The sequence below is a fragment of the Psammomys obesus genome, unplaced genomic scaffold (genome assembly GCF_907164565.1).
Source record: "Psammomys obesus unplaced genomic scaffold, mPsaObe1.curated_primary_1811, whole genome shotgun sequence".
Classification (NCBI taxonomy): Eukaryota; Metazoa; Chordata; class Mammalia; order Rodentia; family Muridae; genus Psammomys; species Psammomys obesus.
This window is the reverse complement of record NW_026587382.1, coordinates 2,674,917-2,690,609: the sequence shown is the minus strand read 5'-3', so window position 1 is coordinate 2,690,609 and position 15,693 is coordinate 2,674,917. Positions and strand designations below refer to the sequence as shown.

At 43.1% G+C, this 15,693-nt stretch overlaps 1 protein-coding gene across 10 annotated transcripts in view; it reads left to right on the top strand.

The window, feature by feature from the left end:
- The window catches only part of Arnt (aryl hydrocarbon receptor nuclear translocator), a 68,815-nt gene that overhangs the window by 26,946 nt on the left and 26,176 nt on the right, over window positions 1-15,693 (top strand). For 8 of the 10 annotated variants that reach the window (XM_055603855.1, XM_055603853.1, XM_055603854.1 and 5 more), the window contains 3 exons: window positions 5,420-5,464; window positions 11,914-11,958; window positions 15,343-15,556. In XM_055603855.1, coding sequence (XP_055459830.1) covers window positions 5,420-5,464; window positions 11,914-11,958; window positions 15,343-15,556 — 304 coding nt within the window. The remainder of the gene's footprint in view (window positions 1-5,419; window positions 5,465-11,913; window positions 11,959-15,342; window positions 15,557-15,693) is intronic. The other 2 variants (XM_055603857.1, XM_055603856.1) reach the window with 1 other exon arrangement.

The window sequence follows — 15,693 nt, the reverse complement described above, 5'->3', positions numbered from 1 at the left end:
ATCTATCTATCTATCTATCTATCTATCTATCTATCTATCTATCTATCTATCTATCTATTTTTGAGGCAACAGCTTTTCTCTGTGTAACGGAGCCATGGCTGTCCTGGACTTGCTTTGTAGACCAAGCTGGCCTCAAACTTAGAGAGGTCTATCTGCCTCTGCCTCCCAAGTGCTGGGATTGCAGGCTTTTTGCCACCACATCTGCCCTGACACTTAGTGGATCTTAATAAATGAGAGGAGCTGAGCACGGTGCATGCCTGTAATCCCAGTACTCCAGAGGCAGACATGGTTGGATCTCTGTGAGTTTGAGGCCAGCCTGGTCTACAAAGAGGGTCCAGGACAGCAAAGACTACACAGAAAAACCCTGTCTCAAAAAAAAAAAAGTAAAAAGAATGTGAAGGAGGAAAAAGATTTCACTTTTTGACACTAGGCAGACTTTTTTGTTGTTATTGCTAGATTTACATATTTTTATGTTTTAAGTGTCTGCATGTTCTACCTGCAAGTACGTCAGGGCACAGCATGCACATGGTGCTGGCAGAGGCCAGAAGTGAGTGGTGGGTCCTCTGGAATTGGAATTACAGAGGATTGTGGGCTATGATATGAATGTTTGTGTTGGGTTGTCTATCAGAGAATGCGCAGACATGGATTTAATCCAATAGAAGGACTGCTAGCCTACCGGCAGTTACACTGAATGTTCAGGATCCCAGTGTAGCACTGAGCCTTTCTCAGGGTGAGCTTTTAAGCATAAAAGCCATGTCCTGGGTTGACGCATTTCAGTTAACAAGAACAGTTAACTAGAAACAGTTAACAGAAGCCAGAAAGCAATGTTAGTACATTTCGAGACTTTCCCAGAAATGTAGACTTTGATGGATTAGGCCCTTGTTTTAGTTTTGGCAGATGGTGCTATCTCCGTGCTGAGTTTCACAGCCCAAATGGCTCATCCCTCATGGAGTCAGTTGTGCTAAGATCTGGAGGCCTTACCCACTGAGGTCCTGTTACACTGGGAACTGCACCCAGGTCCTCAGCAAAAGCAGCAGCTGCTCTTAATAAATGAGTCATTTTTCCAGCTCCAAGGTAGACATTTTCCAAGCAGCTCTATTGGCATGTCTTTACTAAAGAGTCCTTAATTACAGTGACGTGCTCTTATTAGAACAGTGTTGTATGTATGAATGGTTTAGAGGAAACTAGATAATCTGTTCATGTCAGATAGTGTTGACCCTGAGTTACCGCCTCCACAAAATCAAGGAGTCAAAAGTTTCCTAACACTTTGGTCCTTAGCAGCTCACTGTATGACTGTGGTTTTATAACACTTTGGTCCTTAGCAGACCACTGTATGACTGTGGTTTCATGTGATTACAATGGGAGTTACAAAGTTCTTATATAGTGACATAGCTGCTCTGAGTTCAGACGGCAAAGAAGTCATCATGTTTGTGATGATGTTGGCACGTTGATGTTGATAGTTGTAATAAAGGTAGCACATACATATGTATTTAGTAACAGCTGATTATAAAATGACTGTCACTTGCTTATGTATTTATATGTTATAGTATACTTTCCATTTTGTCTTGTTAGTAATCAAGCACAGGGCTTACAGAATGTTAGGCAAGCCCCATTATTGCTATTTTGGAGTGTGCCCCTTTTTATTGAATGACAAAGTTTACTGTAAAACATATCCTTGGATTGCCATTTTGTGAAACCTGTGTAATTCCTAATAGTTCTTTCGCTTGTCCTGAAAAAGTAGCATGTAGAATTGGGAGAAAATACTCACTTTCTACACCAGGCTGGCTTTGAACTCAGACAAATGTACCTGCCTCTGCCTCTGGAGTGCTGGGGTTACAGGTGTGTGCCACTGTGCCAGTCCTACATTTGTCTTTTGGCCCCCTGTCCTTTGGTTAATTATCTTAGGTTGATAAATCTTTCTAGGTGGAATTTATAGCAATAAGAGAAGTTGTGGGTATGGTGTGTGCTGTATTTTTAAACATTTTTGTGTGTGAGTATATTGGCATATGTGCTATAGCACATACATGAAGGTCTGTTGGCGTACTTTTAAAAAACTTTCATTTGTATTTCTTATATCTTTCTCTCTACTCCACCCCAATCCCTCCCAACACCCCAGCACCCCAGCAGGAGAGAGAAGGTGAGAGAGGGGGTGCAGTTCTTTTTTAGCTGCTTCCTGCTGGTCAGGGTTGTCAGGTTCCTTGGAGCTAGTCCAGTCCTTGTTTCAGGAGATCTTCATCTTCTTATCGCATGACAACAGCTAGGAGCAGCAAAGGGGAAGCAGGAGCAGCCTTGCTCTTTCTCTGATCTTCGTACTCTCTGGGCTCTGGCATTTATTCTCTCTTCAGAGTCCTCAGATTTAAACTATTTGCAGCTTGCAAAGAGCCCCTCTCAGAGCCCACAAGAGGCAGATAGTTTGCTATTTTGGACTATCTGAATCAGTCCCACATTCCATATCTGGGACCAAAACAAATACGTGTTTATATCAACAACAACAAAGGTCAAAGAACAAATTGCAGAACTAGAACCTCCCTCCCTCCATCATGTAGGCTCTGGGGATTGAAGGAAGTCAGCAGGCCTGGCAACAAGTGTTTTATTTACTGAAACAACTCGCCTAGCTCATTTTGTTTAACAGAGCCCCTGTAATCTAGTCGAGCCTGGCAAGCTGCGTATGGCAAGGCTTTACTCCAGCTCAGGAGAGCCTCTTCCCTCAGTGGTGGGACTGTGGGCTCAGGCCGCCACACCCTGCCTCGACAGCGTGGTTTTTGTTTTGTTGTAAATAGGTCTGCCTGGCCTGAGACTCGCGGAACGCTGCCTGTCTCTGCCTCCCAGTTCTGGGACTAAAGATGTGCCCCTAATGTGCATGACCTTCCAGTGTGTTTTCACACTCTTTCGACAGTGATGAGTAGAGCATTGTGTTTCGAGTGGCATCCCTGACTCCTTTGAGATAGGCGGCATGAGCTGCTGCTTCTCTTGTGAGGGAAACAAGAAACAGGTAAAGACAGTGACATTCACACTATTGTCACATAACTGAGAGCCAGTATTAGACTGAGGATCTCAAGGGCCTTTGAGGAGGACTCATTTCATCTGGAGACTGAAATGGTGAAAAGGAAGCAAAATGAGATGTCTGATTTGGGTGGAGTGGCTCAGAGCTAGAGAGGCTTCCTAGGAAAGGAAAGGGAGTTACAAAGACTTGGAAGCAAATGGAGGAATGGAGGAGCTATTGTTGCTCATGGGTCACAATGCAGGGGGTTAGAAGTAGAAACTGCTCCAGAGGAGGCAATAGCCAGGAGCTTTGTAACCTGCGTGAGCTTTGCTGTCAGTGGAAGACTTAGCGAGTAGTCTTGTTTTAATTTAATAGTTGGTCTTGTTTTACACCAAACATAGATCACTTTCAAAATTGGTAAAATCAAATTTAAAAATGAAAGGGGAAAAAAGGAATGCCGAAGAAAAGAAACAAATGGCCAACAGGCATATGAAAGATCAACATTGCTAATCAGTAGGAGATACACAAGTCAAAACTATACTGTCGTGTCACTTTATATCTGTCCCAGTGACCACTATCAAAACCAAAACAAAATAGGAGCTAAGTCTGGATGCTGGAGTCCACCACCCTTCAGTGGGTAGAGGGAACCCAGTAGCCAGGGCTGCACAGTGAGATCCTGTTTCAAAAAGAAACAGGCAATTCCCCCCTCCCCCAAAAAAATAACTATCTCTAGAGATGTGGAGGAATTGGAACAGATGTACACTGTGGTAATATAAAATGGAAAGCAGTATGGTACCACTTTAAATTTGAACTCTCGTTATAGCTCATGATTAGAGCACTTGCCTTACAAGCTCAGAGCTTTGGGTTCAATTCCTTTTACCAAAACTTTGTATGTTAGCTTTTTTGGTAAAACTTTATATATATATATATATATATATATATATATGTTTTGCTTATGTATCTGTGTTGCTCCTGGTTCCCAGAGAGGCCATAAGATGTCTGATCTCCTGGAACTGGAGTTACAGTTACAAGCTGCAATGTGGGTTCTGAGACCTGGACCAGGGCTCTCTGCATGAGCAACAAATGCTCTTAATAACTGAGCCATCTCTCTAACCCCTAAGTAAATGAGTTTTGAGCTCGGTATGATGGCATGTACATATCAATCCAGTACTTGAGAGGCTGAAGCTAGAAGATCGCTGTGAGTTCAAATCAAGCCTGAGCTTCATAACAAGATGCTGTCTCAAATATACAAAAAGGAGTAAAGCTGTTGAGACGGCTCAGCAGGCAAAGATGCTTGTTGCTGAACTCAGTGACCTCTGCATTCCATTCCTGGAACCCACACTGTGACAGAGGAGAGAACCAGCTCATGCAAGCTGTCATCCAGCCTCCACAGCTGCCCTGTGGCTGCAAACACAAGTTTGGTTTTGATGGTCTGAAACTTGCTATATAGACCATGCTAACCTCTAACTTGTGGCAGTCCTCTTGAACCTGCATCCTGCATGCAGGGGTTCAGTTGTGTACTGTTTTGTATTTTCATGTATGTGTATAAGGCATTTTGATTGCATACCCACCCCTCACCTTGTCCTCCTCTTGCTTTCATGACTTTTGGGGTGGGTGCCAAGGTGGAGGAATCTCAGTGTTTCGTTAGGGCTGCCTACCAACTAGTAGTATGTGTGAGTGGTTCCTTATAGGAGTGTGTACGCTCTCCCCGGGGTACACCACTGACGAAAATCCTGTAACTACTTACAGATACCCAAGGAGGGTTATGGCTCTTGAAGTGTATGCTAGGATGTTGATGGACCCAATCTTTTGTAATCACAGGTACCATGAATTCAGTAATTCATTGGTCATGTCATCTCCAGAAGACACTGTTCCACAACAGTCTGCCCTTCTCTTAACTCAGATTGTTCCTGTCCCCTCTTGTGCAGTGGTCCCTGAGCCTTGGAGGCTTTGGCCAGCTCCTTCCCACCCCTGATTCCCTGTGGAGTCTTGCCCTACTGCTCTGACCGGCCCCCTTACACCTGGCTCAAGTGTCCTCTTCCCTCAGCTGCCTAAGCATCTGGGATGGTGGAACTTCAGGCATGTGCTATCACACCCGGCTTAGAGCAGGCTACATAGCTGGCACCCCATCTCAAACAACCAACCCCCCCCCAAACAAACAAACAAAACCAAATATATTCCCAAGTTCAGGGTGATCATGAGGCACTTCGTGTTCTCGTGTCATCCTTCTATGTGTCTGATAAGTAGAAACATGACAGGTGGTAGTCATGGCTTTGAAAGTTCTCGGATGCTGTTAGGATCTGTTGCTTTGTGCTGCTTGTCCGTTGGCTCCTTCCCTGTTGCATTGCTTTACTTCTTTCCAGTTTGTCTTTCAGAGTAGAGTAGGTATAAGTGCAACAGTTTGAATTAATATTTTCCCACCCTCTCTCTCTTCAGGTGTGATGATGAACAGATGTGTAACGACAAAGAACGCTTTGCCAGGTAATGTACTACAGTGTTTGTCCTGGTAATGGGATGAAGCAGGCCAAATGCTGGATTTTAATTTTATCTAGGTGATAAAATTTACTCTTCTTCCTCTTCCGAAGTGTTGAAGCAGCCTGTAATTTATGCATGTTAAGTAAGCTAGTGGTGTATTTTTACATAATGCTTTTCTCATGAACGCAAGTTAATGGTAGTGTGTTTTTCTATCTATAGGAACACAAACTTGGGACTTTGTGGGTATGTTTATTGTTATATTGGTACAAATATGGAAGAATTTTTATAGAAAATGGTTTTGCTCATTAAATGAGTTTTTTCTGGATACTAACTTAAATTCGTTTGAATAACTGTCAGAAGATTATAAACTATAGTTACTTTACTTTTTATTAGAGAGCAACCTTTTTCAGCCCAGATGCTGGCTTTACTTTTAGGATATTCTTACTGTAAGTTACTCCCCCACTTCCCAAAAATAAGGGTATGAGGCTGGAGAAATGGCTGCCTGGGTGAGAGCTTGTTGCTCTTCAGAGGACCAGAGTTTGGCTCTCAGCATGCACAGGGTGGCTCACAACCACCTGTTACTCCAACTCAGGGAGCCTGATACCCTCTTTTGGCTTCTGTTGACTTCTACATGCGCATGGGCATACATATATACAGGTGCACACTTAAAACATAAATAAGTAAACACTTGGGGAGCCAAGATGTTGGGGCCCAAGTGTAAGCCTGTGCCCTGGCCTGTCACCTCAGTACCCTCAACCCTGCTGAGCGTGACGTGTCTCTGGAGGCCCCGAAGGTACATGTCAAGTGCTTGAGCATAAGGGCCTGGCTTACACAGGGTATCTGCTTCAGTACACACAAAGAAGACCCTGCCTCCATTCGTTGGCCCTACGCAAGATCAGCAGATGTTTATCCTATTTCAGACCCACTCCTGAGAACTCGCACACTTTTAGGAGCTGTGCTGATATTTGGGCCATTCATCTTATGTGCTCAGAACACTCAGGGACAGAAAGGAAAGGAAAATTGGACCAAACATTCAACCTCTCCTATTAAATTTGGCAAGGATGACTCTTATTCTTATAAATAAATCTACTGGTCACTGAAAACAAACAAACAAACAAACAAACAAATGCTTTAAGCTCTATCCCTAAATCCAACTGTGAAAGGAAAGGACTTATTTCTGGAAGTTGTCCCCTTCTGCACACATACTGTGACACTCATATGCCTGTACTTGTACATTATATAGACACACATAATGATTATAATTAAAACTTTCGGGTTGGCTGCAGAGATGGCTCAGAGTATAAAGTGATTAGTCTAGAACCCACATCAGATCTGGATACAGAGTGTCCCAAGAGTTTGTAATGCTAGTGCATCTCTTTTGGAATATAGAAGGTTGTGGCTCAGCTGACTTGCCGTGCGCAGCAGTGAACAATAAGAATGACTCTGTCTCAGGCTGGAGAGATGGCTCAGAGGTTGGGAGCACTGGCTCTTCTTCTAAATGTCCTGAGCTCAATTCCCAGTAACCGCATGGTGGCTCATAACCATCTGTAATGAGATCTAGTGCCTCGTTTTTGCTGTGCAGACATGTAGGCAGAATACTGTATAAATAATAAATAAATGAATAAATCTTTTGAAAAGAGTGACTATCTCAGACAATACCAATCTTGCCCTTGAGCCTTCCCATGTATCACCACTCTCTCTCTCTCTCTCTCTCTCTCTCTCACTTGGGTACGTAAAAACCTCATTTTAAATGTTATATTTAATTAAGTACTTTAAAACTACTTACTTTATTTTTAATTATGTTTATGTACGTCTATGTGTGGGTATGTACATGTGAGTGTGGGTGTCAAAAGATGTTGTAAGGACGTTGGACTCCTGGAAGAACAGCAAGTAACTTAACCACTGAGCTGTTCCTGTAGCCCAGTGAATGCTTATTTAAGGTTTTATTACAATGATTGATTAATTAACAGATTAAGAGAGAGAAACAGTGTGTGTGTGTTTGCTGCATTCCATGTGTCATCCTCAGGACAACTTCTGGGAGTAGATTCTTGCCTTCCACCTGTGTGTCCCATTGATCAAACTCAAATCCTTAGGCTTAGCAGCAAGCACCTTTACCGCAGCAGGCCTGAGCCCTCCTGCTGGGCCTTCTGTGAGTACTTACTAATAGTATTTGTTCATTGCTGAACCTACTTGTCTGGGGTCTACTTTGAGGACTATTGATCTAGAGAACCAAGAATATTGGGCAGAGTCGTTAACTGTTAGAAACAGTGTTGGCAGCATGTAGGGTAGGTTGGAAAGAAGAGGTGGGTGGGTAAAGGGAAGGAAGAGGGAGGGAGGAAGAAGCTGTTGAACATAACTGAACAGGTGTGAAAGCATGCGTGCTTGGGCCCAGAAGTGTGGCCATGGCACTGTAAGAAGGGCGACTATAGGGTGTTTACAAGAGCAGTTTATCAAAACTTCTTGAAATAAATGAAATCTTTAACGATTCAAATTTCTAAAGTGAAAAGTTAATTACTGATTTTGGGATAATAATATTTCAGATTCAACTAAAAAGTCAAGCCACAAAATGGGATGTGGTAGTGTACACTCGAAGTTTTGTGGAGGTGGAGGCAAGAGGTCAGAGGTTCTAGGTTAGGGACTGCACAGGTGGCACAGAAGTTAAGAGCTCTGGCTGCTTCGGGACCTCAGTTTGATTCCCAGAATCCACATGGTGGCTCCCAGTCATGTATAACTCCAATTCAAGGGGATCCAGTGTCCTCTCCTGGCCTCCGTGGGCCTTGCTTGCATGAGTACATGCATTCACACAAGGAAAACGCGTCTATACATCAAGATAAACAAATCTTTTTTTAAGAAAGTTACCTGGCAGCAGGCAGTGGTAGCACACTCCTTTAGTCCCAGCACTCAGGGAGGCAGAGGCAGGTAGATTTGTTGAGTCTAGGCCAGCCTGGTCTGCAGAGTGAGTTTCAGGACAGGCAGGACTACACAGAGAAACCCTGTTTGAAAGACAACCAAGTTATTTGACTGTGTACTACGAGACCAAGCTACGTGAGACCCCATCTAAAAACACAGGCCAGCTCACTAAGGCAAGTAGTGCAGGTCCACAGTCTCTTGATAGAAATTCCAGAAAGCCATAAAAGCACAGCCTGCAGTGTTTTAATCGGCACGTGTCATATTCTATTAAGAAATATTAGAGTAGAGAAGAGATTGTGACTGTACTAAAAATACTAAAAGGAATTTTAAATGATTAACTTTCAAGCAAAAATTTATTTCCTAAGGTGAAAATTTGTTAGGATAGTTTTCCTCATATGCTACTGGAAATTCAGTAAAAGAGGTTCAAAAGCTAAAAATAGGTGAATTTACTTATCTTTTGAATGAATGTTTTGTTGTTTGTTAAAAAATTATCTAGAAGTATTAAGGAACAGGTAGATATACCTACTCAGTTATCTGTCTTATTGGCACATGTACGCACTGTACCTACATGTTACAGTCTTCATGGCCTTTCTGCAATCTTTATTGTGTCTTTATTTATGTATTCTCTTCTCCCCTTTTTTTTTTTTCTCGAGACAGGGTTTTTCTGTGTAGACTTGGCTTGTTCTGGACTTACTTTGTAGACCAGGCTGGCCTCGATCTCACAGAGATCCACCTGCCTCTGCTCCCCGTAGCGCTGGGATTAAAGGCATGCGAGTCCAGCTTGTTTATCTATTTTTAAGGCTCAAGAACAATTAATTTTATCAGAGTTTAAAAGAAGAAGAGGGCAGGCAAGCTGTAAAACTTCAGCCACTGGCTGGAGGAGGGAATGAAGGAAAGAGGGGGAAAGGCCATGCCATTTTAAGCTGGCATGGAGATTAGACATTTGATGGACAGGCAGTGAGGGAGGTGGTGAGGGAGGCTTTAGAAAAATATTAGGTATGCCTTCTTTTTAGATAGGGCAGCTTTTCTCACCCTGGGGCTTGTGACCCCTTTTGGGGATCAAATGACCCGTTCACAGGGGCTGCATATCAGATACTTACATTACAATTCATAACAGCAGCAAAAGTACAGTTAGGAAGGAACAACAAAAATACTTTTATGGTTGGGGTCACTACAACATGAGGAACTGCATTAAAGGGTCGCAGCATTAGGAAGGCTGAGAGCCACTGACATAGAGAAGGGAGGAAAGGAGAAAGAGGCAGAGTGAATGACTCTTACGTGGCTGTAGTGTATCATGATTCTGCTTTTAAACATCAGTTGATTGTACATGTTTGTGTGTGTCTGCATGTGGTATGTGCATATGAGGGCATGTGCCCATGGAGGCCACAGGATTCCTCAGAGTTGAATTTACAGGTAGTTGTGAGCTGTCCAGCATGGGTGCTGGGAACCAGACTCAAATCCTCTGCCCAAATAGTGTGTGCTCTTAACATCTGAGCCATCTCTCCTGTCTCTCCCACCCCATTCTCTCTCTGTCTCTGTCTCTCTCTCTTAAAGTTAAGATCTCACCAGCCCTGGCTTTGTTGGAACCTGTGGGCACTATTTTGCCCTTGTTTTCTTAGTGTTGGCATTCAAGTTGAATACCACCACAGCCAGCTCTTCTGCTGTTGACCATCTGAGTGTATATGTGCATGGAGAGGCAGGAGGACAGCTTCAGGTGTCACTCACCGGGAGCCACACACCCTCCCCCCTTGGCTGAGGCAGTGTCTCTCTGTGTGTTGGAATGCACTAGGTTGGCTAGGCTGCTGTTCAGTGAGCCCCTGGGATCCTCCAGTCTCTACCTTCCCAGTGCCAAGATTGCAAGGATTTTACCTCTTTTCTTTTTTATTGGAATTTTCCACATATCGATCAAATGGTAACATATAATGATAATTAGTATTAAGCTCAGGTTTTGCTCTGATGCACATCACTAGGCTCAAGCAGTTCTCCTGTTTGATCATTCCAGGTAGCTGGGACTACAAGGCCCTGGCTTCCTGCTGTATCCATCTCAAGGCAGAGTCCTGAGAAGTTACTTTATTTTTGTGCCTGGCTTTATTGTTTTTGTTTATATGAGACAGTCTCTCCGTCTCATGGTTACACGTGTTCCACCATTGAGATACATACTCCTTGTCATCATCTTAAAAGTTTTTTTTTTTTTTTTTTTTTTTACTTGTTATTTTATCTGTATTTGTCTTGGCTGCATGTTTATCTTTGCAGCCATTATGTGGGTACCTGGTGTCCATGGAGGAGAGAAGAGGGCATCAGATCTTCTAGGACTGGAGACAGAGACTGTGTGGGATTGTGTGGATACTGGGAATTAAACCTGCCTCCTCTGGAGAAGCAGCAGTGTTCTTGTCTACTGACCCCATCTGTCCATCCCCGTTGTCATTTTTAATAGCTAAATCTTTTTGGACTGTTAGTATATTTTATTAGATAATTTATTCGAGGCTTATCTCTTGTACTTAAAATGAGTACTGATGCAGTGAGTTAGCTAAAACTTGTTTTTTCAGTTTGCCTTTCCCTCTTTTGGAGGCGGGTGGTTACCGAGACAGTCTTTTTTTTCCATAGCCCTGGTTATCTGGGAACTCACTCACTATACTAATCTGGCCTTGAACTCCTCAAGTTCTGGGAGTAAAGGCATGTACCACCATGCCTAGGCCCTGCTACCTGCCACCCTTTCTTAGGATCTTGGTTTTCTGGAAGAATGTAGTGATAACCATTGTCCAAGGGAGGAAAGACTGATAACTGGTTGAACTAAGAAAATTTGCTAAGGTGAGTGAACGAGAATTAATTAGATTAGGAATGTGTCAGTGACAGAGGATATGTAAGAAACCTAGCTTTTGATTTAAGGATGTGATTTCATGGTCGAGCTAGATGGCTAAGTGTATGACTCCTACCAGCAAGCCTGAGGACCCAAGTTCTAGCTCCAAAATCATATGGTGGATGGAGAGAAGAGACTGCCAGAGTTGTCCCCTGAGTTCTTTATGTCCTCTGCGGCACAATACACAGCACATAGACACACTCAATATTGTAACGGAAAACAACTCTGCTCAGAACTCTCCTGGTGTGTGCGCGTGTTTATGTTAGGGAATTGTGTTTCCGATCAATTTATTCACTGTAGAATATTGTGTGTGATCGTCTTCCCAGATTGGCACCAGTTTATAAGAATGATAATTCTGAATTCCCTGGTTGGGTCTTGTTTTAAACTTTGTATCTTTGCTCCCTATAGAGATTGTTTGACAAAATGTTTCTCGTGTTTAGATCATTAGTTCCTAGTCGGTCTTGACGTTTGCCTTACAAGTTCCTTTTTTGAAATAAATGTGTCTGTGGATTATAGGCAAGGTCCCTGCTTGTATTGCCTTCTCCTCCCTTTTCTCTGTATCCATCTTATTTCTCCTTTTCTTTCCTTTCCATTTTGTGTTTCATTTCTTCCCCCCTTTCATCCACCCTTTTCTTTCCTTTCTTTCTTTTTATTTTAATTTCGCTTAGTCCATCAATTCTGTTTCTAGGTCGGATGATGAGCAGAGTTCTGCGGATAAAGAGAGACTGGCCAGGTAGGAGACGCGCGCTCAGCATGATGCAGATGCTGCTGCTCTGCTCGCCCTGCATCTTACCTCCCTCTCTCCCTTCCTGCCATTTTTCCTATCTATGCAAAGGAGGACATGAGTTTTTACAAGTCTGGGTATAATAGGAACTTTGACTTCCACATCAGAAAGTGGGTGAGTTAAGCAGGGCGTAGTAGTGCACTCTTTTGATCCCAGCACTTAAGAGACAGAGACAGGAGGATCTCCATGAGTATGAGGCTAGCCTGATCTACAGAGGAGTTCCAAGGACAGCCAGGTACACAGAGAAACCCTGTCTCAGAAAAAACAAAAACAAAAACAAAAAAAGATTGCTATTCATTTTTAAGATTTTTATTTCATCACTAAGTTTCACAGAATGAAAAGAAGTTAGAAATAATGTGGCCGTGTCCATTGGTGCTTTAACAGGAATTATTCTTTATCAGAATACCTGTAATCACCCTAGTTCCCAGCATTTAGACCATAACAGTCCTCTGCACTTCCCAGTGTAGTTTCACAGTCTAGATTTCTGTCAGTAGAACTGATGGAATCCTTATAACTCCTGAGGAGAGTTTCTGCTTCCTTGGCTGGAGAGAGAGCTCAGTCTGTGGAGTGCTTGCTGTGCAAGCCTGATTACCAGTGTTGTCCCTGGAGGGTGAGGGTGTATGACGGCGCACGAGGGATGCCAAGGCTCTCAGCTCCCTGAGGCTCACTGGGCAGCTACCCTCACCCAGGAGTCATGCGTGGGTCCCGGTGAGAGGTGCTGTCGCAGAAAATAAGGTGAAGGTGGGTATCCCCAGACCCCCCCGAGACTGACCGCCAGTCCCCATGCACATGCGCGTGCACACAGTGTGTGTGTGTGTGCGCGCGCGCGCACACATTAGTCTTCTGGACCTCATCTCAGAAGCTTGTCAGACACAGAGAAGATGGGTACTTTAACTTTGCCAGTAGGTTTTTTTTTTAATGTCTTAGGCTGAGTAATTAAAGATGAACCCATGAAGTGGGACCTTTTTTGTCTTTTGGAAAGAGACATTTTTTCTTTTTTCTCTTTCAAGGCAGCATCTCATGTACTCTATGCCAACCTTAAACTCCTGATTCTCAAAAGTGCCTCTACCTCCCAAGTGCTAGATTACAGGTATTGCCATCATGGAGATAATCTCTACAGTCAGATTTTCTTGAGTGAACATTGGGGACTGAACTCAGAGCTTTGCGTGCTGTGGGTGAACACTGTGCCACTCAGTGAGCTGGGTTCTGGGCCCTGAGTTAGTTTTTTGTAGACTGTTATCCATGACAAAGAAGGACTGCTTTATGCCCAAACTTTTCTGTTCTGGTCTTTGAGTTGACATGCTCTCCTAGTAACTGAATCATAAACATTTTTACTATTGTTCCCTTGTTTTCTTCAAGCTTGGCCACAAATGCATTCTGTGCCTGTTTTAACCCATGCCTACTCCTGCTAATGCGTCTCCTCCTCAGGGAACTGATTCAGCATGAGGAAGAGGAAAGCTTTGCACTGGGGAGGAGGGCAGCTTTATGAAAGCTGTTTCATCCTTTGACTACAGCTGGTTCATTTCATAACAAGGAATTTTGTGTTAGATTTTTGTGGGTTTTTTTTTTTTTTTTTTTTCTTTTACAGAATAGATCCATAAGTGGTAAGAGAAATACATACAGATGGCATGGAAGACCCTGAGCAGCCTTTTGGCTTTCCAGAATGTCTGATTGTAAACGCTTAGGTTATTCCTTTTAACAATTACATTGTAATTCTGCCCCAGTTTTGAGGTCTTTGTTACCTCAGTTGAATCTTTGTTACCCTGGTAAGATCCATGTTCTCTTTCCATGCTTTTAATTGTACCTCTCGCTACTCTGTTCCTATCAATACATTTTGCCCAGTCTGGGGACCCACATGATAATTTACCCTCTCAAGGTCAGTGCCACTACCAAATCCAGGTAAGAAGGTAGAAATTTTGTGCGTTAGTGTAACAAAATTCCAAAGTATTTCAGTTGTGCATTTTAATGTCATAAGAAACTCTGACAACAAAGCAGCACTAAATATACTAAGAGAATTTATATTAGCGTGTCTTTTTTTTATTTCCTTTTATTTATTTATTTTTCCTTTTGGGACAAGGTTATATCCCTGGTTGTCCTTGAACTCACAAAGGAGATCCCCCTGCCTCTACGCCTGAGTGCTGGGATTACAGGCGTGCAGCGCCACTACACCTGGCTTCTTCTCCTTTCCTTTTCCCTCTTCCACTTTTTCTTTCTTTCTTTCTTTTTTTTTTTTTTTAAGAGACAGTCTTACGTGTGCCAGGCTGGCCCCAGACTTGACATGTAGCTGAGAAAGAACTATCCACTCAGTGCTAGGATTAAAGGTTTATACGACTATGCCTGTTGTGTGGACTGCAGGAGATCAAACTCAGAACGCTGTGCATGCCAGGCAAGCGCTCCACCCGTTGAACGAAACTACAGTCTGAGTTGGTTATTTCTGCTGCTTTTCTTCTCCTCCTCTGGAAAAAAGGGAGCCCTAGTTCTTGAGACCAATCTTGCTGGGTAGCCCACGCTGGCCTCAAACTCACTTTGAAGTTCATGGTGATCCCCCTGCCTCAGCCTCCTAGTTCCTGGGGTTATAGACAGGCATGTGACACCATGCCTGGCCTCATTCGGTTCTTTGGAACAGGTTATCACTATGTAGTCCAGGTTGCCCTGGGACTTGCTGTATATCCCAGACAGGCCTCAGACTCAAAAGTCTTGTGACTTAGTTTTCTGAGTGCTGGAATCATAAGCATGTACTGTCACGTCTGGCCTCTGTACTATTATTTTATAAGCTATTGATCTACTTAAGTTGGCAAAAGTTGGTGGTAAAAATAAAAAGTTTTATTTTCTAGCCTTCAAGTGTTTTAATTAGAAAACATGTAGTCAGTAAAGCTGAGATTTATCCCCTTAGGAACTTAAGTAAATGAAATTAACATATAAAATAAACAAAAAAAAAACCCTTTTTTTTCTTCTCTTCCTCTCCCCCCCTCCCTGTTTAGATCAAGCTAAGAACTCAGAGATCTGCCTGCCTTTGCCTCTTGACTGTTGTGCGCCACACCACTTAGTTTTAATTATTATTTATTAAAACATTTCTTTACTCTGAAGAAATGGTAATTTAGAGGAAGCGGTTTTCTAGAGAGGCATTATGTCTTGTACTTTGTCTAAACTTTGTTGGTTTGTTTCATGCTTACTTTGCATGAGGTTGGCCTGTTTGGCTTCTGAGACTTGAACATCATCTGACCTAGGTACTACATCCTTCAGCAGCTGACCCAGTATCCATATCATTCTCCTGATACCAAAGGACCAGATATGACCACCTAGAATAGAGCTTCTTTCTCTTTCTTTATGCAGGGAAAATCATAGTGAAATAGAACGGCGGCGGCGGAACAAGATGACAGCTTACATCACAGAACTGTCAGACATGGTACCTACCTGTAGTGCCCTGGCTCGAAAACCAGACAAGCTAACCATCTTACGCATGGCTGTTTCTCACATGAAGTCCTTGAGAGGCACTGGCAACACATCCACTGATGGCTCCTACAAGCCGTCTTTCCTTACTGATCAGGTCTCTGCGACTTAAAACTGACTCTGAGTATATCTGTTGAACATTTTGGATAAAGTGTGTGTGTGTGTGTGTGTGTGTGCGCGCGCGCGCGCACGCACGCGCGTGTGTTTGAGTGTTTGAGGTAAGGTCTCATGTGG